The 19,906-nt window shown below is 34.6% G+C and overlaps 1 protein-coding gene across 7 annotated transcripts in view; it reads left to right on the top strand.

Annotated features, from left to right (window-relative positions):
* DACH2 (dachshund family transcription factor 2) overlaps positions 1-19,906 on the top strand; it is a 632,920-nt gene that overhangs the window by 517,148 nt on the left and 95,866 nt on the right. For all 7 annotated transcript variants that reach the window (XM_037732724.1, XM_017512281.2, XM_037732723.1 and 4 more), the window contains one exon: positions 11,435-11,607. In XM_037732724.1, the coding sequence (XP_037588652.1) occupies positions 11,435-11,607 (173 nt within the window). The remainder of the gene's footprint in view (positions 1-11,434; positions 11,608-19,906) is intronic.

The raw sequence follows: 19,906 nt of genomic DNA, 5'->3' as shown, positions 1-19,906 counted from the left end.
TTTTTTTTTTTTTTTTTGTATTTTCAGTAGAGATGGGTTTCACTACATTGGCTAGGCTAGTCTTGAATGTCTGACATCATGATCCACCCTCCTTAGCATCCCAAAGTGCTGGGCTTAAAGGATTAAGCCACCGTGACTGGCTTCAATAAATATTTAGAAATCAAAGTTATATGAAATATCTTTTCAGGCCACAGTGGAATAAAACTAGAAATAAACTGCCAAAGAAACCCTCAACACTATACAAAAACATAGAAATTAAACAATCTGCTTTTGAAAGATTTTTGGTTTAACAATAAAATCAAAATGGAAATTAAAAAAGTATTCAAAATGAATGGTAGTACTGACACAAGTTATTAAAACAGCTGGGATACAGAAAAAAACAGAGCCACGAGGAAAGTTTGTAATGCTAAATGTCTACATCAAAAAGCCTGAAAAGTCACAAATTAACAACCTGACATCACACCTCAAGGAACTAGAGGAACTAGCCCAAACCAAACCCAAAGCTAGCAGAAGAAAAGAAATGACAAAGATTAGAGAAGAACTAAAAGAATAAATAAATAAATTGAAGCAAAAATGAAAAAGATCAATGAAAAAAAAAAGCTGGTTCTTTGAAAAGATAAGCAGAATCAATAGAACCTTAGCTAGACTAACCAAGAAGAGAGATGATTCAAATAAGCTCAATTAGAAATAAAAATAGAGATATTACAACTAACACTACAGAAATTCAAAAGATTATTTGAGACTACTATGACCACCTCTATGCACACAAACTAGAAAACCTAGGGTAAATGGATGAATTTCTGGAAATATACAATCTTTCTAGCTTGAATCAGGAAGAAACGGAAATGCTCAACAGATCAACAACAGGCACCGAGATTGAATCAGTAATTTAAAAATGGCTGATGAAACAAAAGCCCAGGGGTAGATGGATTCAAAGCCAAATTCACTGGACCTTCAAAGAAATGGCACCAATCCTACTGAAACATTTCCAAAATATTGAGAAAGAGAATCCCCTCCAATTCATTCTGTGAAGCTAGCATCACCTTGTTACCCAAGCAAGGAAAGCACATAATCAAAAAAAGATAACTACAGACCAATATCCCTGATGAACCTAGATGAAAAAAATCCTCAATAAAATATGAGCAAACCGAATCCAATAGCACAACATGAAAAAGATAATGCATAATGATCAAGTGGGTTTCTTCCCAGGGATGCAGGGATGGGTCAATGTATGCAAGTCAAGAAATGTGATTCACCATCTAAACATAATTTAAAACCTAATGCATATGATCATCTCAATAAATGCAGAAAAAGAATTCAATAAAAACAAGCATTCATTTATTATAAAAGCCCTCAACAAATCAGGCATTGAAGGAACATAACTTAAAATTATAAAAATCATCTATGGCAGACCCACAGCCAACATCATACTGGAAGGGCATACCCTGGTGGCATTCTACCCCTAAGAACTGGAACAAGAGAATGTTGCCCACTTTTACCACTCCTATACGATATAGTACTTGAAGTCCTAGCCAGAGCAATCAGGCAAGAGAAAGAAAGCAAAGACATCCAAATAGGAAAAGAGGATGTTAAAATATCTATCTTCACTGACAATATGATTCTATACCTAGAAAGCCCTATAGACTCTATCGAAGGATTTCAAAACATGTTAAATGACTTTACTAAATTTCAGGATACGAAATCAACATACAAAAAACTTGTACCATTTCTATACACCAGTGAGGTTCAAGCTGAGAGCCAAATTAGGAATGCAATTCTGTTTACAATGATCACAGAAATGTAAAATATCTAGGAATACATCTAACCAATAAGTTAAAAGATCTCTACAAGGAGAACTACATAACACTCCTGAAAGAAATAATAGTTGACACAAACAAATGGAGAAACATTCAATGCTCATGGATTGGAAGAATCAATATTGCTAAAATGGCCATACTGCCCAAAGCCATCTACAGACTTATTACAATTTCTATCAGACTATCAATGCCATATTTTTTACAGAATTAACAAATGAACTATTATAAAATTCATATGGAAGAAAAAAATTGGCCAGAATAGCTAAAGCAATTCTAAACAAAATCAACAAAGGTGGAGAGCTATCACATTACTGGATTTCAAATTATACTACAAGGATATAGTAACCAAAACAGCATGGTACTGATATGAATATAGATGTATAGACCAATGGAACAGAATAGAGAACCCAGAAATAAAGCTGATTTTTGACAAAGCATCCAAAAGCATAAATTGGGGAAAGGACACCCTATTCAACAAATGGTGCTGGGAAAGTTGGATAGCCACATGTAGAAAAATGAAACTAGATGTCTTTCACCAAATACAAAATAAACTCGAGATGGATTAAAGACATAAATCTAAGACTTCAATTAATAAAAATTCTAGAAGAAAACCTAGAAAAAAACTCTTCTAAGCATAGGCCTAGACAAAGAACTCATGATTAAGACCCTAAAAGCAAACGTAATAAAAATAAATAAATAAATAAATGGGGCCTAATTAAACAAACAAAAAGCTTCTGCACAGCAAAAATAATAATCTTCAGAGTAAATAGTCGACTCACAGAATGGCAGAAAATGTTTGCAAACTCTTCATCTAACAAAGGACTAATACCCAGAATCTACCAAGAACTCAAACAAATTAGGAAGACAAAAGCAATACCATCAAAAAAGTAGACAAATGACATTAGTAGACACTTATCAAAAGTACATATACAGGAAATATGAGTCAAAACCACAGTTTCTTATTTGATACCACCTTACTCCTGCAAGAATGGCCATAACCAGTAAATCAAAGAATAATAGATGTTGGTGTGGATGCAGTGAAAAGGGAGCACTTCTACACTGCTGGTGGGAATGTAAACTAGTACAACCACTATGGAAAACAGTGTGCAGATTCCTTAAACAACTAAATGCAGAACTATCATTTCATCCGGCAATCCCACTACTGGGTATCTACCCAGAGGAAAAGAAGTCATTATACAAAGAAGATACCTGTTCCTTTTTAGCAGCACAATTCACAATTGCAAAAATATGAAACCAGCTCAAATGCCCATCAATCAAAAACTGGATAAAGAAATTGTGATATAATTATGTATTTTATATGTGTACGTGTGTGTGTGTGTGTGTGTGTGTGTGTGTGTGTGTATAAATACTATTCAGCCATAGAAAGGAACAAATTAATTGCATCCACAGCAGCCTAGATGGAACTGGAGATTATTATTCTAAGTGAAGTAACTCAGAAATGGAAAACCAAAATATTGTATGTTGTCACTCATAAGAGAGAGGTATATAATGAGGATGCAATGGTATAAGAATGATACAATGGACTTTGGGGACTCTGGAAAATGTGGGAGGTGGGTGAGGGGTAAAAGACTATAAATTGGGTTCAGTGTATACTGCTTGGGTGATGGGTGCACCAAAATCTCAGAAATCACCAGTAAAGTACTTAATAATGTAACCAAATACCACCTGTAGTCCAAAACCCTATGGAAATAAGAAAATAGACATACAAATGACCAAGAGCATATGAGAAAATGTTCAACATCACTAATCAATAGGGAAATGCAAATTAAGCTCACAATGAGATGCTGCCTTACCCCAGCCAGAATTGGCATTATTAAAAAATTTAAAAAATACAATAGATGCTGGCATGGATGTAATGAAAGGGGAACACTTATTACACTGCTGATGGGAATGTAATTTAGAATAGCCTCTATGGAAAACAATATGAACAATGAGATTTCTCAAAGAACTAAAAGTAGATCTACCACTCAATCCCGCAATCTTTCTACTGTGCACCTATACAAAAGAAAAGAAGTCATTATATCAGAAAGACACCTCCACTTGTATGCTTACCACAGCATAATTCACAATTGCAAGCATATGGAATCAACCTAAGTGCTCATCAGCTGATGAGTAGATAAAGTTAAAGTGTTATATGTATACATCCTGGAACACTACTCAGTCACAAAAAGAAGAAATTAATAACTTTTGCAGTCACTTGGATGGAGCCGAAGGCCATCATTTTAAGTGAAGTAACTCAGGAATGGAAAACCAAGTACTGTATATTCTCACTTATAAGTGGGATTTAAGTTATATGTATGCAAGAAAATACTGAGTGGTATAATGGACATTGTAGAATCAGAAGGGAGGAGTGTAGGGGGCAGGTGAGGGACAAAAAACTATATTATGGGTACAGTGTACACTTCTCAGGTGACAGGTGCACTAAAATCTCAGATTTCACCAATATACAATTTATCCATGGAACCAAAAGCTACCTGTACCCCCAAAGCTATTGAAATACCAACAATAACAAGAAAAAGTAATTTTAAAAAGAATGTATTGGGTGATTATACCTTGCGGAGGAGTGAAATGAATGAGAGCATTGTTATAAAGGACTGAAAGGAGAAATTGAGAATTGATAATACTCTGTTATAAGGCATTTGTAGTACTCCTGAAATAGTATAGTGATATTTGTGAATGGAATAAGACTAATTGTAAATATATATTGAAAACTCTAAGGCAACCACTGAAAAACATTAAAATTTTTAATGGTTTAATTTTTAAGATATTAAAAATTTTAATAAAAATTTAAAATTCCTCTTCAATTCATATGGAACATTCACCAAGAGAGGCCACATTCTGGGCCACAAAATATATTTTAACATATTTAAAAGAATGAAAATTATACAAAGTATGCTCTCGGTCATAATGGAATTAAATGAGAAACCGATAACAGAAAGACAGTTGTAAAATCAAAAATACTTGTAGGTAAAACAGTACACTTGTACATACCACATGAATCAAAGAATAAAACTCAGGAAAAATTTAAAAGTATTTTAAAGTAAATGACAATGAAAATATTATTTATCCAAATTCACAGGATGTAGCAAAAGCGGTGCTTAGAGGAAAATACATAGCATTGAATTAATTAATATATTAAAAAGAATAAAGAGGTTAAATCAGTAACCAAAGATTCCACTTTAGGAAAATGAAAAGATAAAACATTAAACTGAAAGCAGAAGAACAATAATAATAATTATTAGTATAGAAATGGATAAAATCGAAGACAGAAAATAAACAGAGAAAAATCAATGAAACCAAAAGCTGCTTCATTGACAAGACAAATGCAATTTATAAACTCCTAGGCAGGCTAACTAAGAAAAAGAGAGAAGATGCAAATTACTAGCATCAGAAAATAAAGAGCCCATCACTGTTTATCCTATGACATTAAAATGATAATATAGCAATACTCAACAACTCTATACCCACAAATTTGATAACTTGGATGAAATGAGCCAATTTTTTGAAAGATACAATCTACCAATACTCACACAAGAAGGAACAGATAATTTGAAAAAGCCTATACATATTACAGAAATTGAATCTATAATTAAAACCCTTCCACAACAGAAAGCACCATGTTCAAATGGGTTCACAGGTAAAGTCTACCAAACATTTAAAGAAGGAAATATACCAATTATCTACAATCTCTTCCAGAAGATAGAAGCAGAAGGAATATGTTCTAACTCATTATATGAGATCAGAATTATCCAAATACCAAAATACTAGAGAAAGACAACATAGGAAAGGGAAACTACAGACCAGTATCTCCGATGGGCATAATGCAAAAATCCTGAAAACAGAATAGTAAATAATGTATAGCAAAAATTGCCCACCATGACCAAGGGGAATTTATTCCAAGTATGCAACGGTAACTCAACATTGAAAAATCAATTAATGTAATCTGTTACATCAGTAGGCTAGAGAATAAAAATAATATGATACTAACAGTTGATGCAGAAAAGGTTTTTGAGAAAATACAATACCCATTCATAATAAAAACTCTTAGAAAAAAATAGAAATAGAGGGGAACTGCCTCAATTTGTTAAAGAACATCTCTAAAAACCTACTCCTGACATCTTACTCAATGGTGAAAAACTGGATGCTTTTCTCCTGAGATCACAAAAAAGGAAGGGATGTTCCCACTCATCATTTCTATTCATCTATGGGGGCCTTAGCTAGTGCAAAATGACAAGAAAAGAAATAAAATATATGTAAATTAAACAAGAAAAAAATTGCATTCATCCAAAAACTTCACAAGAATTTACAAAGAAGACTCCTAGAATGCAAAACTCTGGATCTATTATAAGATAACATCAGAGAAAATCTAGGTGATCTTGGGTTTGACAATGAGATTTTAGATACAATATCAAAAGCATAAACCTTAAAATAAACTAATAAATTGGATTTCATTAAACTTAAAAACAACTCCATGAAGCACACTATTAAGAGAATGAAAAGACAAACAACAGAATGGGAAAAAGTGTTTGCACAACTCATATATGATAAAGGACTGATAGATATCCAAAGAGCTTTTAATCTCAACAATAAGAAATAACCAAATTTAAAAGTGGACAAAAGACCTTAAAAGACACCTCATCAATTAAGACACAGATGGCAAATAAGCATATGAAAACATCTTCAATATAATATGTCATTAAGGAATTGCAAATTAAAACAACTAGGAGATACCCATACACACCTGTTGAATGAAAAGCCAATAAATAGGCAAATGAAAAGCCACAGGAAGACCGATTGGGAAGATAGGGTACTCGTATCAGGGGATTAATGCCTGGTAGTCATTGTAGTAATGACAATATATTTCAGAAGTCAGCGTGACTTGGAAATCAAATCAATGTGTGATTTAGAGAATTAGAGAATTACTAAAGTTTCTACCTTTCATGGCTAGAAGGACTTGCTGCTATGCACTTACATAAAATCCAAAATTGTCAACCTCAATTGCTCACAAAGATTTGGAGTAACAGGAACTTTCAGTTTTTTGTTCATGGGAATGCAAAATCATGTAGTGACTCTGGAAGACATTTTGGGCATTTTTTTTTTTTACGATGGTAAACATAGTCCTTTATTTTTACACATCAATGGGGAACTTAAGTTCACACAAAAAGCTATACACCAAAGTTTATAGTAACTTTATTTAATTTTTAAAAATTAGAAACAACCAAGATATCCTTTAATAGGTGAATTTATAAACCAACTGTGGTATATATGTACTATGGAACCATATTTAGCAATAAATACAAATGAGCTGTCAAACCTTGAAAAGACTTGGATGAACCTGAAGTGCAAATTGCTAAGTGAAACAGGTCAGTCTGAAAAGGCTAAATAGTGTGTGATTCTAACTAGATAGCATTCAGGTAAAGACATATCTATGGAGCCCAAAAAGACCAGTGGTTGCCAGAGGTTGGGGGGAGAGATAGAAAAAGTGACCTCTGCTGTGAACTCTGGACTGCAGTTAATATTAATACATCAATACTGATTTGTCAAATGTAGCTATTACAAGACATTAATATGAGGGTCAACTGTGTGATGGCAGAGTGGAGGTATAAAGAAATTCTCTGTAATTTCCGCTAGTGTTTTCTGTTAAACTAAGAGTGCTCTAAAACCAGTCTATTTATTTTTTAAAGAGAAGGACAGTTTATTTAAGCAAATCAATTGGGTTAGGAAGGCAGATTCCAGAGAGAAGCATTAACATGAGTGAAGGCTAACGTGAATTCAAACTGTGGATGTAAATAGCCCAGTGGGGCTAGAGTACAGCATACATAGATGAATATAATGAAACATTACAACCAGAAAGGTAATTTTGGATGAAATAAGAATGCTTGTATTTTATTCTAGCAGCATAAAATGGGAAGTCTTAAAATGGGAGTGGAAGGCAAATGAAAAGCCAGAGGAAGACCAATTGGGAAGATAGGGTACTTGTATCAAGGGATTAATGCCTGGTAGTCCCTGTAGAAATGACAAAATATTACAGAAGTCAACATGACTTGGAAATCAAAGCAATGTGTGATTTAGATAGAGAGTTAGAGGATTACTAAAGTTTGTACCTTTCATGGCTAGAAGGAGGTGCTGCTATGCACTTACATAAAAATTATAGGAGTTGCTGAAATATCAAGATGCATTGGAAATTATTCTTATAGGCCGAGTGCTGTGGCTCATGCCTGTAGTCCCAGCACTTTGGGAGACCAAGCTGGGTGGATCACTTGAGGTCAGGAGTTCGAGACCAACATGGCCAACATGGTGAAACTCTGTCTGAACTAAAAATGCAAAAATTAGCTGGGCATGGTGGTACATGCCTGTAATGCCAGCTACTTGGGAAGCTGAGACAGGAGAATCGCTTGAGCCCGGGAGACAGAGGTTGCAGTGAACTGAGAGCTACACTACACTCCAGCCTTTATGACACAGTGAGACTCCGTCTCATAAAAAAAAAAAAAAAAGGAATTATAGTAACTTGCATAATGTCCATGAGGTCAATAGGAAAAGAGATAACTCGTTTTGGTGGGTTCTTTTTTTTAAGATTTGCCTTTATTACTATATTATTAAAAAGCTATGTGTGTATCTGGCGTGTGACTAAGTGAGCCAGATTGCTGGTGTAGTGTGTACTACTGTACTACTAAATGGCTTTTAATTTTATGTGTTCAGTTTTGGAAAAGTTTGGCTATCACAATTCAGTATTTTCATATGCTTTCCATGGAGAACTCATGTGGGTCATTGTTAAACTGGGGTGTAACGTAAATACTAGAGTAAGCTTAAAGTCTAGGGCATTATAGTCAATTGACAGTTATTGCAGGTCATGATTTCAAAGTATGAGTTTTAAACCTTTCATGGTCATTTGAAATATTTGTTGTATTAGATTTTAAAACTGACTGCCAATGGACTGTGAAATTCTTTTTGCAGTAGGCATTTAGTTTGCATGTCAATTGGACTTTAAGTAGGCCCATTTCTTATTATCGCCAGATGGTGTCTAGGTGATGCTGAAAATCTTTGGAGAATGAGGAAAGATTATTATACTGTTAAGGGAAGTGTAAATTGAACAAAAGCTTATTTGAATAGTAAAGGGAAGCACTGATGGCTACTTTTCGTCTAAGATTGATCAATTTGTGACTGAAGCCTATAATTACCTTGGGCTTGTGGTAAATGATAGCCTTATATAGAAACCTACTTAGATCATTGATTGTTGTTATTATGTTGAACATAAGGTTTCAGGAGAAAGACAAACAGTGGTTAGCTTAATACATATTATAAAATATTACTATTGCATAAACTATATGATAATTTAAGTATAAAAATGCATATGTACCTAAGTACTTTTAAAAGGCTAACTGAAAACATGCTTCTAGTTTAAAAGGGAATGAGTTCTACATACAAATGAGATTATGCAGTGTTTGTCTTTCTGTGCTTGGCTTATTTTGCTTAGCATAATGTTCTCCAGAATGATAAGTGTTTGAGGTGATGGCTATATTAATTAGCTTTATTTAATTATCACACATTGTGTGCATCTGTGTATACATATATGTGTGTGTATATATGTGTGTACACATATATAATATATAATAGAATCACTTTGTATTCTATAAGTATATACAATTATAATTTGTCAATTCATAATAAAAATTTTAACAATTAAAAAGTAAAAATAATTAAAAGAGAGTGGAAAAGGCCACTTTGAATTCAATGTTGTAAGCCTTGTTTTGAGGCTTCTTTGATAAATTAATAATTCCAAGAAAAATGTTTCATAGCTCATAAGTTTGGTTTGGAAGGCTTCTCCTGAAAAGGATTTAGAGATAGTGAGCCATAGGTGAACACGAATAGGAGAAAAGTTTAAAACGGTTTCTAACTTTGGGATATAGAATCAGATAGGGAGTACCGAGAATGTTTCCTTTCCTGAGTTCCATTTAGAATTTAAGTTTCCAGGTTAGGTTTTATCCTTGTGTGATTCTGATAACAGTGCATTTTGTGGCTGTCTTTATCAGAAACACTAGTGGCTAATGGTTTCTTTATTTAAGAATTCATTTAATTGTGATGCTCACTTGAGTGTAGTGTGAGACCTGACCTATCTGGAAATGCATTCCATTGCTTGTGCTGCCTTTGTACTTCGTTGTTATCAGTTTTAGATCAAGCATTATAATTGAAATCAGGAGATGACCCTCAACTAAATTAACACTGCTTCTTCCTTCTAGTTCCCATTAAAATTGGACTTTATTAAAATTAAAAACTACTCTGCGAAGCACACTGTTAAGAAAATGAAAAGAAGCCATGGAATGTGAGAAAATCTTTGTCCTAAAAATGTGTGTTTTGAGTATTTGTATTACCGCCACTGTTGTTTTGAGGAATAAGGTTTAGGGAGCTTTTTAATATACTTCCTATAGATTTACTGATGTTCTTTTTCTGTTATGATAAGGGAAGCAAGGAAAAGTGAAGTGATTACAAAGAGAAAAAACAGGACGTTATTAATACTTAATGCTTGTGTGCAGGACCAACATAAATGCTGTCCACCTTAAAATTTCTGTAGTTTGTGATAATTTAGAAAAATTATAGGGAAGGATGTTTTAGAACATCTATTAAAGATTACTGCTTTCTGGGCTCTGTCCAAGATAAGGCAAGATTACTGTAGAGGTAATGGTTTATAATAAGTGCTATGGTTGATTTATAGTCACGTTTATATCCATAAAGCAGACTAACTTTTAGTAGATTCTGCTCAAAGACCTTTCGTCCTACAAATCCAAGCCTATCAAGGGATAAGTAGACAATTATTTTAATGTTACCTTTTTACATGATGGCATATCTGTGGTTACCACAAGTTGGATGTGGTTAATAATTGAGAGATATTCTTTCAGGTATTTCAAATGTGTGAAAATTATTTCAACTTGCATAAGAAAAGAAATGAAATTCCTGAAACTACTCAGCAATGTTATTATTTATTATTAAACTGGAAAATAGTTTGATAGTTTGATAGGGGAGTTATTACTTATTGGCAAAGACTTTAAATTAAAGCTATTAATATAAGCATTCATTTTAGATATTTATATCTAAAAGGGTATAACATATTCCAAGTCTTGTTTTCTTCTATAGTTCTGAAGCTTAGCGAATCTACATTCGGCCTTACCAGCAGGATGGTCTCTTAAGTCTCTTAATGAAATTGTAAAGCTGTAAACTATCAACACATCAATACATTACTGTTATGATGTTACAAAATGGTTATGATGATTAAGAAGAAAGTTCTTATTTTTGAAATGCAATCGTGTTTGGCTTAAAGATTTATGTTGGTTTTTATGGGTAAAAAAGATCGCATCTTATAAATATTTTGGGAGTGAAAGCAAGAAAAAAGCGTATTTATAATTAAATATGTGGATATAGGAAGATTTTAAAAATTATTAAACAATATAAAATACCACAGGTACTATTAACGGCACAAAGAGACATTAGAATATAATAAAAACTGTTTTTTTAAGAAAACTAAGAACGAATTTAGATACTTTTTAACAAACTATTTCAGATAATAATAATGTAACAAGTTTAATATGCACTGTTTCTTTTAGGACTGGATCTGCCATTTATGATGATGCCTCATCCCCTACTTCCAGTCAGCTTACCTCCTGCATCAGTTGCCATGGCAATGAATCAGATGAACCATCTCAATACTATTGCCAACATGGCTGCTGCAGCACAGATTCACAGTCCACTCTCCAGAGCTGGTACCTCTGTTATAAAGGTAAGAATCATGATTTAGAAAAGGACAAAGGTATCAATTACATGCAAATTTTGATAAAATATTAATCCCACTGGATCTTCAGTAGTAACACAGCTCATTGACTCAGTTGGTTAGCATACAGGATTGATGGGTTTAGTCTGTGACTAGGCCTGCCAGAATTGTTGTTTGTTTGTTTTCATTTCATGGCCACAGAGCTCACTTTTAATTCTATTTTCTGTCTTGCAGTCATGTGCACAGTGTGTGGGAGGTATGGGCAGATTAATGACAGAGTAGAAGAGTGTGCAAAAACCATTCCCATTGCTGGGGTGAAACAAAGTAAACACTGTGCATCTTTTTGGAGTTTGAGAGACAGTTATGAGCTATGATATACCATGCAGGACTTACAGATTTGGGTTCCAATTCTGATTTGCAACTTAGCTAAATCAACTTGAGCATTGCAGTTTGCCCTCCTGAATATGTTTCCTCCACTATAAAATGAAGGTCATAGTTAATAATCAATGCTGCTTATTTCATGGGCTGTCTGCAGATAATATGTGTAAAATATACTTTAAGACACACAAAACATTAACAATATTTATGGTAATTTATTGCATTAACATTATATTGTTAGAATACTATTATTTGAAGTTTATGGGCATGGGATAATGAAACACAAAGGATATTTTGTAGCTACCCCTTCTTTTTCCTCTTCGTTTGGCATATAGCTTTTCCGCTCTCTTTCCAATTATCATATGCACTAGGCTTTTGAATACTTTTTCTTCTTGTGAGGAGGTGATATATGGGTACACAGGATCCCAAGATTTTAGTTAATCACAGAAACCCATTGATTCCCTCCTTTATTCCTTCACTTACTCAACAAATATTATACCCTTAAGAAATACATGTCAGGGTATTGAGCGATATGGGAAATTTATAAGGAAGATATACTCCTTGACTTCCAGGAGTCCCAAACATAAATGTGAGACAAACAAGTACCCACTTATCTTGTGCTAACAAGACAGACTATGATGGAAAACATAAGACAACCACCAAGTATTACAGGAATTTACAGGAAGGAGTGATTATACCTACTTTTAAGAAGAGAGGAGTCAGAGATCTGGGAAGGCATTATATAGTTGATGGACTTCAACTGAGCCTGGGAAGGCATTATATAGTTGATGGACTTCAACTGAGCCTGGGAAGGCATTGTATAGTTGATGGACTTCAACTGAGCCTGGGAAGGCATTATATAGTTGATGGATAGCAACTGAGCCTTGCAATATTGATACAGCTGTAATAGATATACATGAGGTGAAAGAAGTGAAGGCAGAGGAAATGTGATGTTTTGGACACACTTGTTTCATTTTAAAATTAGCTTGTAATATGAGAGACTTCTAAAGTGCTGAAGAAAATTTAAAGCATAACCTTTTAAGAAAGGAAAAGAAAAATTGATCATTTTTGTAAAGCTTCATATATATTTATATCACCAAGTGGATGTCTGCTTCCTGGAAAGACTGGCTGCAGACTTTCTAGAAAGACTGGCTGCTACACAAATATCCAGGCAACAAAACTGCACTTGTACCCCTGAATCAATAAAAAAAAATTAAAGGGTAAAAATAAAGCTTGTGGTTGATAATGGGTTAGTCTATCATAACTAATGAGAAGTCTGTTATTTAAATGTTTGACTGAAATGGAAACTTGGATTTAGAGTTGTCTTTGAGAAGAAAATCTCACATGAAATGTGGGATAAGTTTCCCATGATTTTGAAACTGGATAGCTATTAAGAAAATATGACAACACAAATTGTGAAATTATATTAAAAAGCAAACCTGGAAGCAGTGGTGGTGATAAACAGCTACTTAGGAGCCCAAGAAGAGGTAGATCACTTGAACCCAGGGGTTCAAGATCAGCCTGGGCAACATTGTGGACCCCTTCTCTAAAACAAACAAACAAAAGCATTTCAAAGTAATGGTGTTGTCATACTCGTTTTGAAATGATGGAAGAGTACTCTCAATAGAGGCATGCTTATGACTCTTCAAAAGTACATTGGTTGGTTTTCATAAGTACCCCATGGAATTAGCTTTATTTTGTTTGAATGTTTGCGACTTTGGTTAGCTTTGTGAATAATTTGATTCAAGAGGCCTATGGAAATGTGGTTCATAGTTATGGTGCTGGAAATGGAAATGATAATTTTCTCAATTCAAATATTGTTCTATTTTTTATCTATTACAGGAATATAACTAAAATTTTATTTATAGCTTATTAGTTTATTTCATATGCAACCTTTTAAAAAAGAAAGTTCAATTTGTTACAAACAATTTTACATAACTTTTTAAAAGGTGAAGTGAGAACACATGCTTATGTATGCCCTGACAAATACACAACTACACAGAAACCATTTTATGCTAAAGAGAAATTGGATCTACTTTCATGCAGTTATTTTGATTAAAGTAAGTTAATAGAGATATATTTAATTAAAACACCCTTTGATAAAAATTTCTGTTTCTATATGCATAGATTGCATATGAAAAAAAGGGCTTTTTGGGTCTCTGTCACTCAAATAATGTACATTGTACCCAGTAAGTAATCTCTCATCATGCGCCCTGTTTCATCCTTCACCTTTTCATTGTCTATCATTCCCACTCACACTCCTGTGTACGTGTTATTTCCCACTTATAAGTGAGAACTTGTGGTATTTTTCTTTCTGTGCCTGATTTGTTACACTTTAGATAATGGCCTCCATTTTCATCCATATTTCTGCAAAAGACATATTTCATTCTATCTTATGGATAAATAGTATTCCGTTTATACTTTTATTTATATAGCACATTTTAGATCATAGTATTCCATTATATATATATTCCAAATCGTATTCCTCTCTATATATGTGATATATATATACATATATATGTCATATATATATATATATATATCTTGCACCTATGTATATATAGGATTACTATTTGGAATATATATGAATACTATGACCCAAAAAAGTACAAGATATATATATATATATGCATAAATATATCTTGCATATATATGTATCTTACATTTTTTCTTTATCATTTGTTGATATACACTTAGGTTGATTCCATATCTTTGCTGTTGTGAATAGTACTGCAATAAACATATGAGTACAGATATCTTTCTGATACTGTGAGTTATTTTCCTTTGGGTAGATACTCAGTAGTGGGATTGCTGGATTGAATGGTAGTTCTATTTGTAGTTCTTTGAGAAATCTCCATACTGTTTTCCATAGTGAATGTACTAATTTACATTCCTACCAACAGTGTATAAGCATTCCCTTTTCTCCTCACAAACATTCGTTATTTTTTGTCTTTTAAAAAATCCTTGGAAACATTTATTATTTTTTCTATTTAAAAAAAAATAGCCATTCCTACTGGTGTAAAATGATATCCCATTGTGGTTTTAATTTACATTTCTCTGATGACTAGAGATGTTGAGCATTTTCATATGCCTGTTAGCCATTTGTATGTCTATCCATATCCTTTGCCCACTTTGTATTGGGATTATTTGGAGTTTTCTTTCTGAGTTGTTTGAGTTCCTTCTAAATTCTGGCTACTAATCCCTTGTCACATGCATTATTTGCAAATATTACCTCCCATTCTGTTGATTGTCTGTTCAGTCTTGATTATTTCTTTTGCTGCGTGGAAGATTTTTAGCTTAATTAAGTCCTATTTGTCTATTTTTGTTTTTGTTGCCTGTGCTTTTTAGTCTTATTCATACTTTGCCTAGACCAATATCTAGGAGAATTTTCCTTTGTTATTTTTGTAGTACTTTAATGGTTTCATGTCTTGCAAAAGTATTTAATCCGTCCTTAGTTGATTTTTGCATATGGTGAAAGATAGGGTCCAATTTCATTCTTCTGTATATGGCAATCAAATTTTCCCAGCACCATTTATTGAAAAGGGTGTGATTTCCCCAGTATATGTTCTTATTGATTTTATCACAAAAAAAGTTGGCTCTGAGTACATGGCTTTATTTCTGTGTTCCCTACTTTGTTCCCTTGATCTATGTGTCTATTTTTATATCAGTACAATGCTGCTTTGGTTACTGTAGCCTTATAGTATAATTTGAAGTCAGGTAATGGATGCCTCCAGCCTTATTCTTTTTGCTTAGTATTTATTTGGCTATTCAGGCTCTTCTTTGGTTCCATATGAACTTGATGATAGTATTTTCTATTTCTGTGAAAAATAATTTTTTTTAGGGATTGCATTAAATCTGTAGATTGCTTTGAGTAGTATGATCATTTTAATAATATTAATTTTTTCAATCCAAGAGCAAGGGATATTTGTCCACTTGTTTTTGACATCTACAATTACCTTCATCAGTGTTGTATAGTTTTTCTTGTAGATACTTTTTACCTCATTGGCTAAAATTATTCTTAGCTATTTTATTTTTTACTAGCTGTTGTCAATGAGATTGTGTTCTTTATTTGATCCTCTGCTGGATGATAATTGGTATGTAGAAATGCTATCAATTTGTGTAACTTTGTATGTGGATCTTCAAACTTTACTAAATTAATTTCTCAAATTAAAAAGGTATTTGGTGGAGACTCAAGTTTTCTAGCTGTAGATCATATTATCAGTGAACTGGGAAAATTTGACTTCCTTTTTTCAATTTGGATGGCTTTTATTTCTTTCTTTTTCATGATTGCTCTGGCTGGGTGAATTAGTTAGTTCTTAAGCTGCCATGAAGAAATATCCGAGACTGGGTAATTTATTTTAAAAGATATTTAGTTGACTCACAGCTCTTCATGGCTGGGGAGGCCTCAGGAAACTTATAACTATGGCAGAAGGCACCTCTTCACAGGGCAGCAGGAGAGAGAATGACTGCCAACAGGGGTAATGCCAGACATTTATAAAACCATCATATCTCATGAGACTTACTCACTATTAGAATAACAGCATGGGGGAAACCACCCCCATGATTCAATTGCCTTCACCTGGTCCTGTCCTTGAAATGTGGGGATTATAACAATTCAAGGTGAGAATTGGGTGGGGACACAGAGGCAAACCATATCATTCTACCCCTAGCCCCTCCAAAATCTCGTGTCCTCACATTTCCAAACATAATCATGCCCTTTCAATGGTCCCCCAAATTCTTAACTAATCCCAGCATTAACCCAAAAGTCCAAGTCTGAAGTTTCATCTGAGAAGAGACTCAAGGCAAGTCCCATTTGCCTATGAGCCTATAAAATCAAAAGCAAGTTAGTTACTTCCTAAAATACAATGGGGTACAGGCATTGGGTAAATAGACCATTCCAAATGGGAGAAATTTGGCCAAAATGAAGGAGTCACAGGCCCCATGCAAATCCGCAATCCAATGTAGTCATTACACCTTAATTTTCCCAAATAATATTCTTTGACTCCATGTCTCACATCCAGGTCATGCTTATGTAAAAGGTGGGCTCCCATGGCCTTGATCAGTTCTGTCCCTGTGGCTTTGCAGGGTAGAGCCTCCCTCCTGCCTGCCTTTACAGGATGGTGTTGACTATCTGTGGCTTTTCCAGGTGCATGGTGAAAGCTGTTGGTGAATCTAACATTCTATGGTCTGGAGGACAATGGCCCTCTTTTTACAGTTCCACTATGCAGTGCTCCAGTGGGGACACTGTGTAGGGTCTCACACTCCACATTTTTCTTTAGCACTGCCCTAGCAGAGGTTCTCCTTGTGGGCTATGTCCCTGCAGCAAACTTCTGCCTGGATATCCAATAGTTTGCATACATCCTCTGAAATCTAGGCAGAGGTTCCTGAACCTCAATTCTTGTCTTCTGCACACCTGCAGGCCCAATGCCACATGGAAGCCACGAAGGCTTGGGGCATTCACCTTCTGAAACAATAACCTGAGCTGTATATTGGCCCCTTGTAGCCACAGCTGGAGCAGCTAGGACAATGGGCACCAAGTCCCTAGGCTGCACACAGCAGGGGAGTTCTGAACTCTGCCCAGAAAACCATTGCTCCCTCCTAGGCCTCCAAGCTGTGATGGGAAGATCTCTTACATGCCCTGGAGGCATTTTCCCCTTTGTCCTGATGATTAGCATTTGACTCCTTATTTCTTATGCAAATTTATGCAGATGGCTTGAATTCTTTCCAGAAAATGGGATTTTTCTATTGTGTCATCAGGCTTCAGATTTTCCAAAGTTTTGTGTTCTGATTTCTCTTGAATACTTTGCCACTTAGAAATTTCTTCCACCAGATACCCTAAATCATCTCTCTCAAGTCCAAAGTTCCACAGATCTCTAAGGTAGAGACAAAATGCTGCCAATCTCTTCGCTAAAGCATAAGAAGAGTCACCTTTATTCCAGTTCCCAACAAGTTTTTCATCTCTGTCTGAGACCACCTCAGCCTGGACTCCATTGTCCATGTCACTATCACCACTTTGGACAAACCCATTAAACGAGTCTCTAGAGAGTTCCAAACTTTATCACATCTTCCTGACTTCCTCTAAGCCCTCCAAACTTCCATCTCTGCCTGTTATCCATCCAGTTCCAAGGTTGTTTTCACATGTTTGGGTATGTTTACAGCACTGTCCCACTACCTTGTTAAAATTTACTGTATTAATTCATTGCCATGATGTATGGGACTAAGTAATTTATAAAGAAAAGAGGTTTAATTGACTCACAGTTCCACATGACTGGAGAAGCCACAGGAAATTTACAATCATGGCAGTAGGTACCTCTTCACAGGGTAGCAGGAGGGAGAATGACTGCAAGAAGTGGAAATGCCTGACGCTCATAAAAATTTCAGATATCCTACGACTCACTCACTGTCACGAGAACAGCATGGGGGAAGCCATCCCCATGATTCAATTACCTCCAACTGGTCCTGCCCTTGACAATTGGGATTATTATAATTCAAGGTGAGATTGAGGTGGGGACTCACAGAGCCAAACCTTATTACTGGGACTTCCAGTATTATGTTGAATCAGACTGGTGAGAATAGGCATCTTTTCCTTGTTCCAGTTCTTAGAATATTTTCAACTTTTCTCCATTCAGTATGATATTGACTGTGGGTTTGTCATAATGGTTCTTATTGTTTTGAGGTATTTTCCTTTTGTGCCTCCAAAGTTCATTTAGCTCTTTTATCATGAAGGGATTTAAATTTTATGAAACATATTTTCTGCATGTGTTGAGATTTTGATATGATTTTTGTTTTTAATTCAGATTGTGTAATATATAACATTTATTTATTTATGTACTCACTCATTTATTTAAAGACAGCGTTTTGCTCCCTCACCCAAGCTGGAGAGCAATGGTGCAATTATAACTCACTGCAGCTGCAAACTCCTGGGCTCAAGTGATTCTCCCACCTCTGCCTCTGGAGTAACTGGGCCTACTGGCATGTTCTACCAGCTAATCTAGTTTTTAAACATTTTTTTGTAGAGATGGATGTCTTATTATGTTGCTTAAACTGGCCTTTAATTCCTGACCTCAAGCCCCTCTTTCAACTTGGCATCCCAAATTGCTGGGATTGTCACATTTATTGATTTATATATGTAGATTCATCCCTACATTCCTAGTATGAAACACATTTGGTCATTGTATATTATCTTTTTTATGTGTTGTTGACTTAATTCATCAGTATTTTGCTGAGGATATTTGCATCTATACTTTTCAAGGATATTGGCCTGTAGTTTCCTTTTATTGTTGTGTTGTCCTCTGGTTTTGGTATCAGGATATTACTGGCCTCACAGAATTATTTAGGGAGTATTTTCCCCTCCTCAGCTTTTTGTAAAAATTTCAGGATGATTGGCGTTAGTTCTGTCTATGTTTCATAGAATTTGGCTGTGAATCCACTTGATGTTAGGCTTTGTTTGATGATTATTTGTATTAATAATTCTATCTTGCTACTCATTTTTGTTCTGTTCAGGTTTTATATTTCTTTCTGGTTAAACCTTGAGAGAATGTAAGTTTCTAGGGATTCATCCATTTCTTCTAGGTTTTCAAGTATGCAAGCTTTTACTTGTTCATAGTAGCCTCTGAAGACCTTTTCTTTCCTTTAGAATCAATTGTAATGTTTCCTTTTTTATTTCTGATTTTCCAAGATTGTCTCTTTGAAGTAAGTAGTTTGAATTAATTGATTTTAAATAAGCAATTAATTTTACAGCCTCATAGGTGGAAAGGGCATGCTCTGTCTCACATGAGACTTTGGACTTATGAGTTAATGCTGAAACAAGCCAAGACTTTGGAGGACTGTTGGAAAGGCATGATTGTATTTTGCAATGTGAAAAGGACATGAGCTTTGGGGGTTCAGGGGTGGAACGATATAGTTTGGATATTTGTCCCTGCTCAAATCT

The sequence above is a fragment of the Cebus imitator genome, unplaced genomic scaffold, assembly GCF_001604975.1.
Source record: "Cebus imitator isolate Cc_AM_T3 unplaced genomic scaffold, Cebus_imitator-1.0 Scaffold468, whole genome shotgun sequence".
Taxonomy (NCBI): Eukaryota; Metazoa; Chordata; class Mammalia; order Primates; family Cebidae; genus Cebus; species Cebus imitator.
Note: the sequence above shows the minus strand (reverse complement) of the source record. Positions and strands in the feature narration are given on the sequence as shown.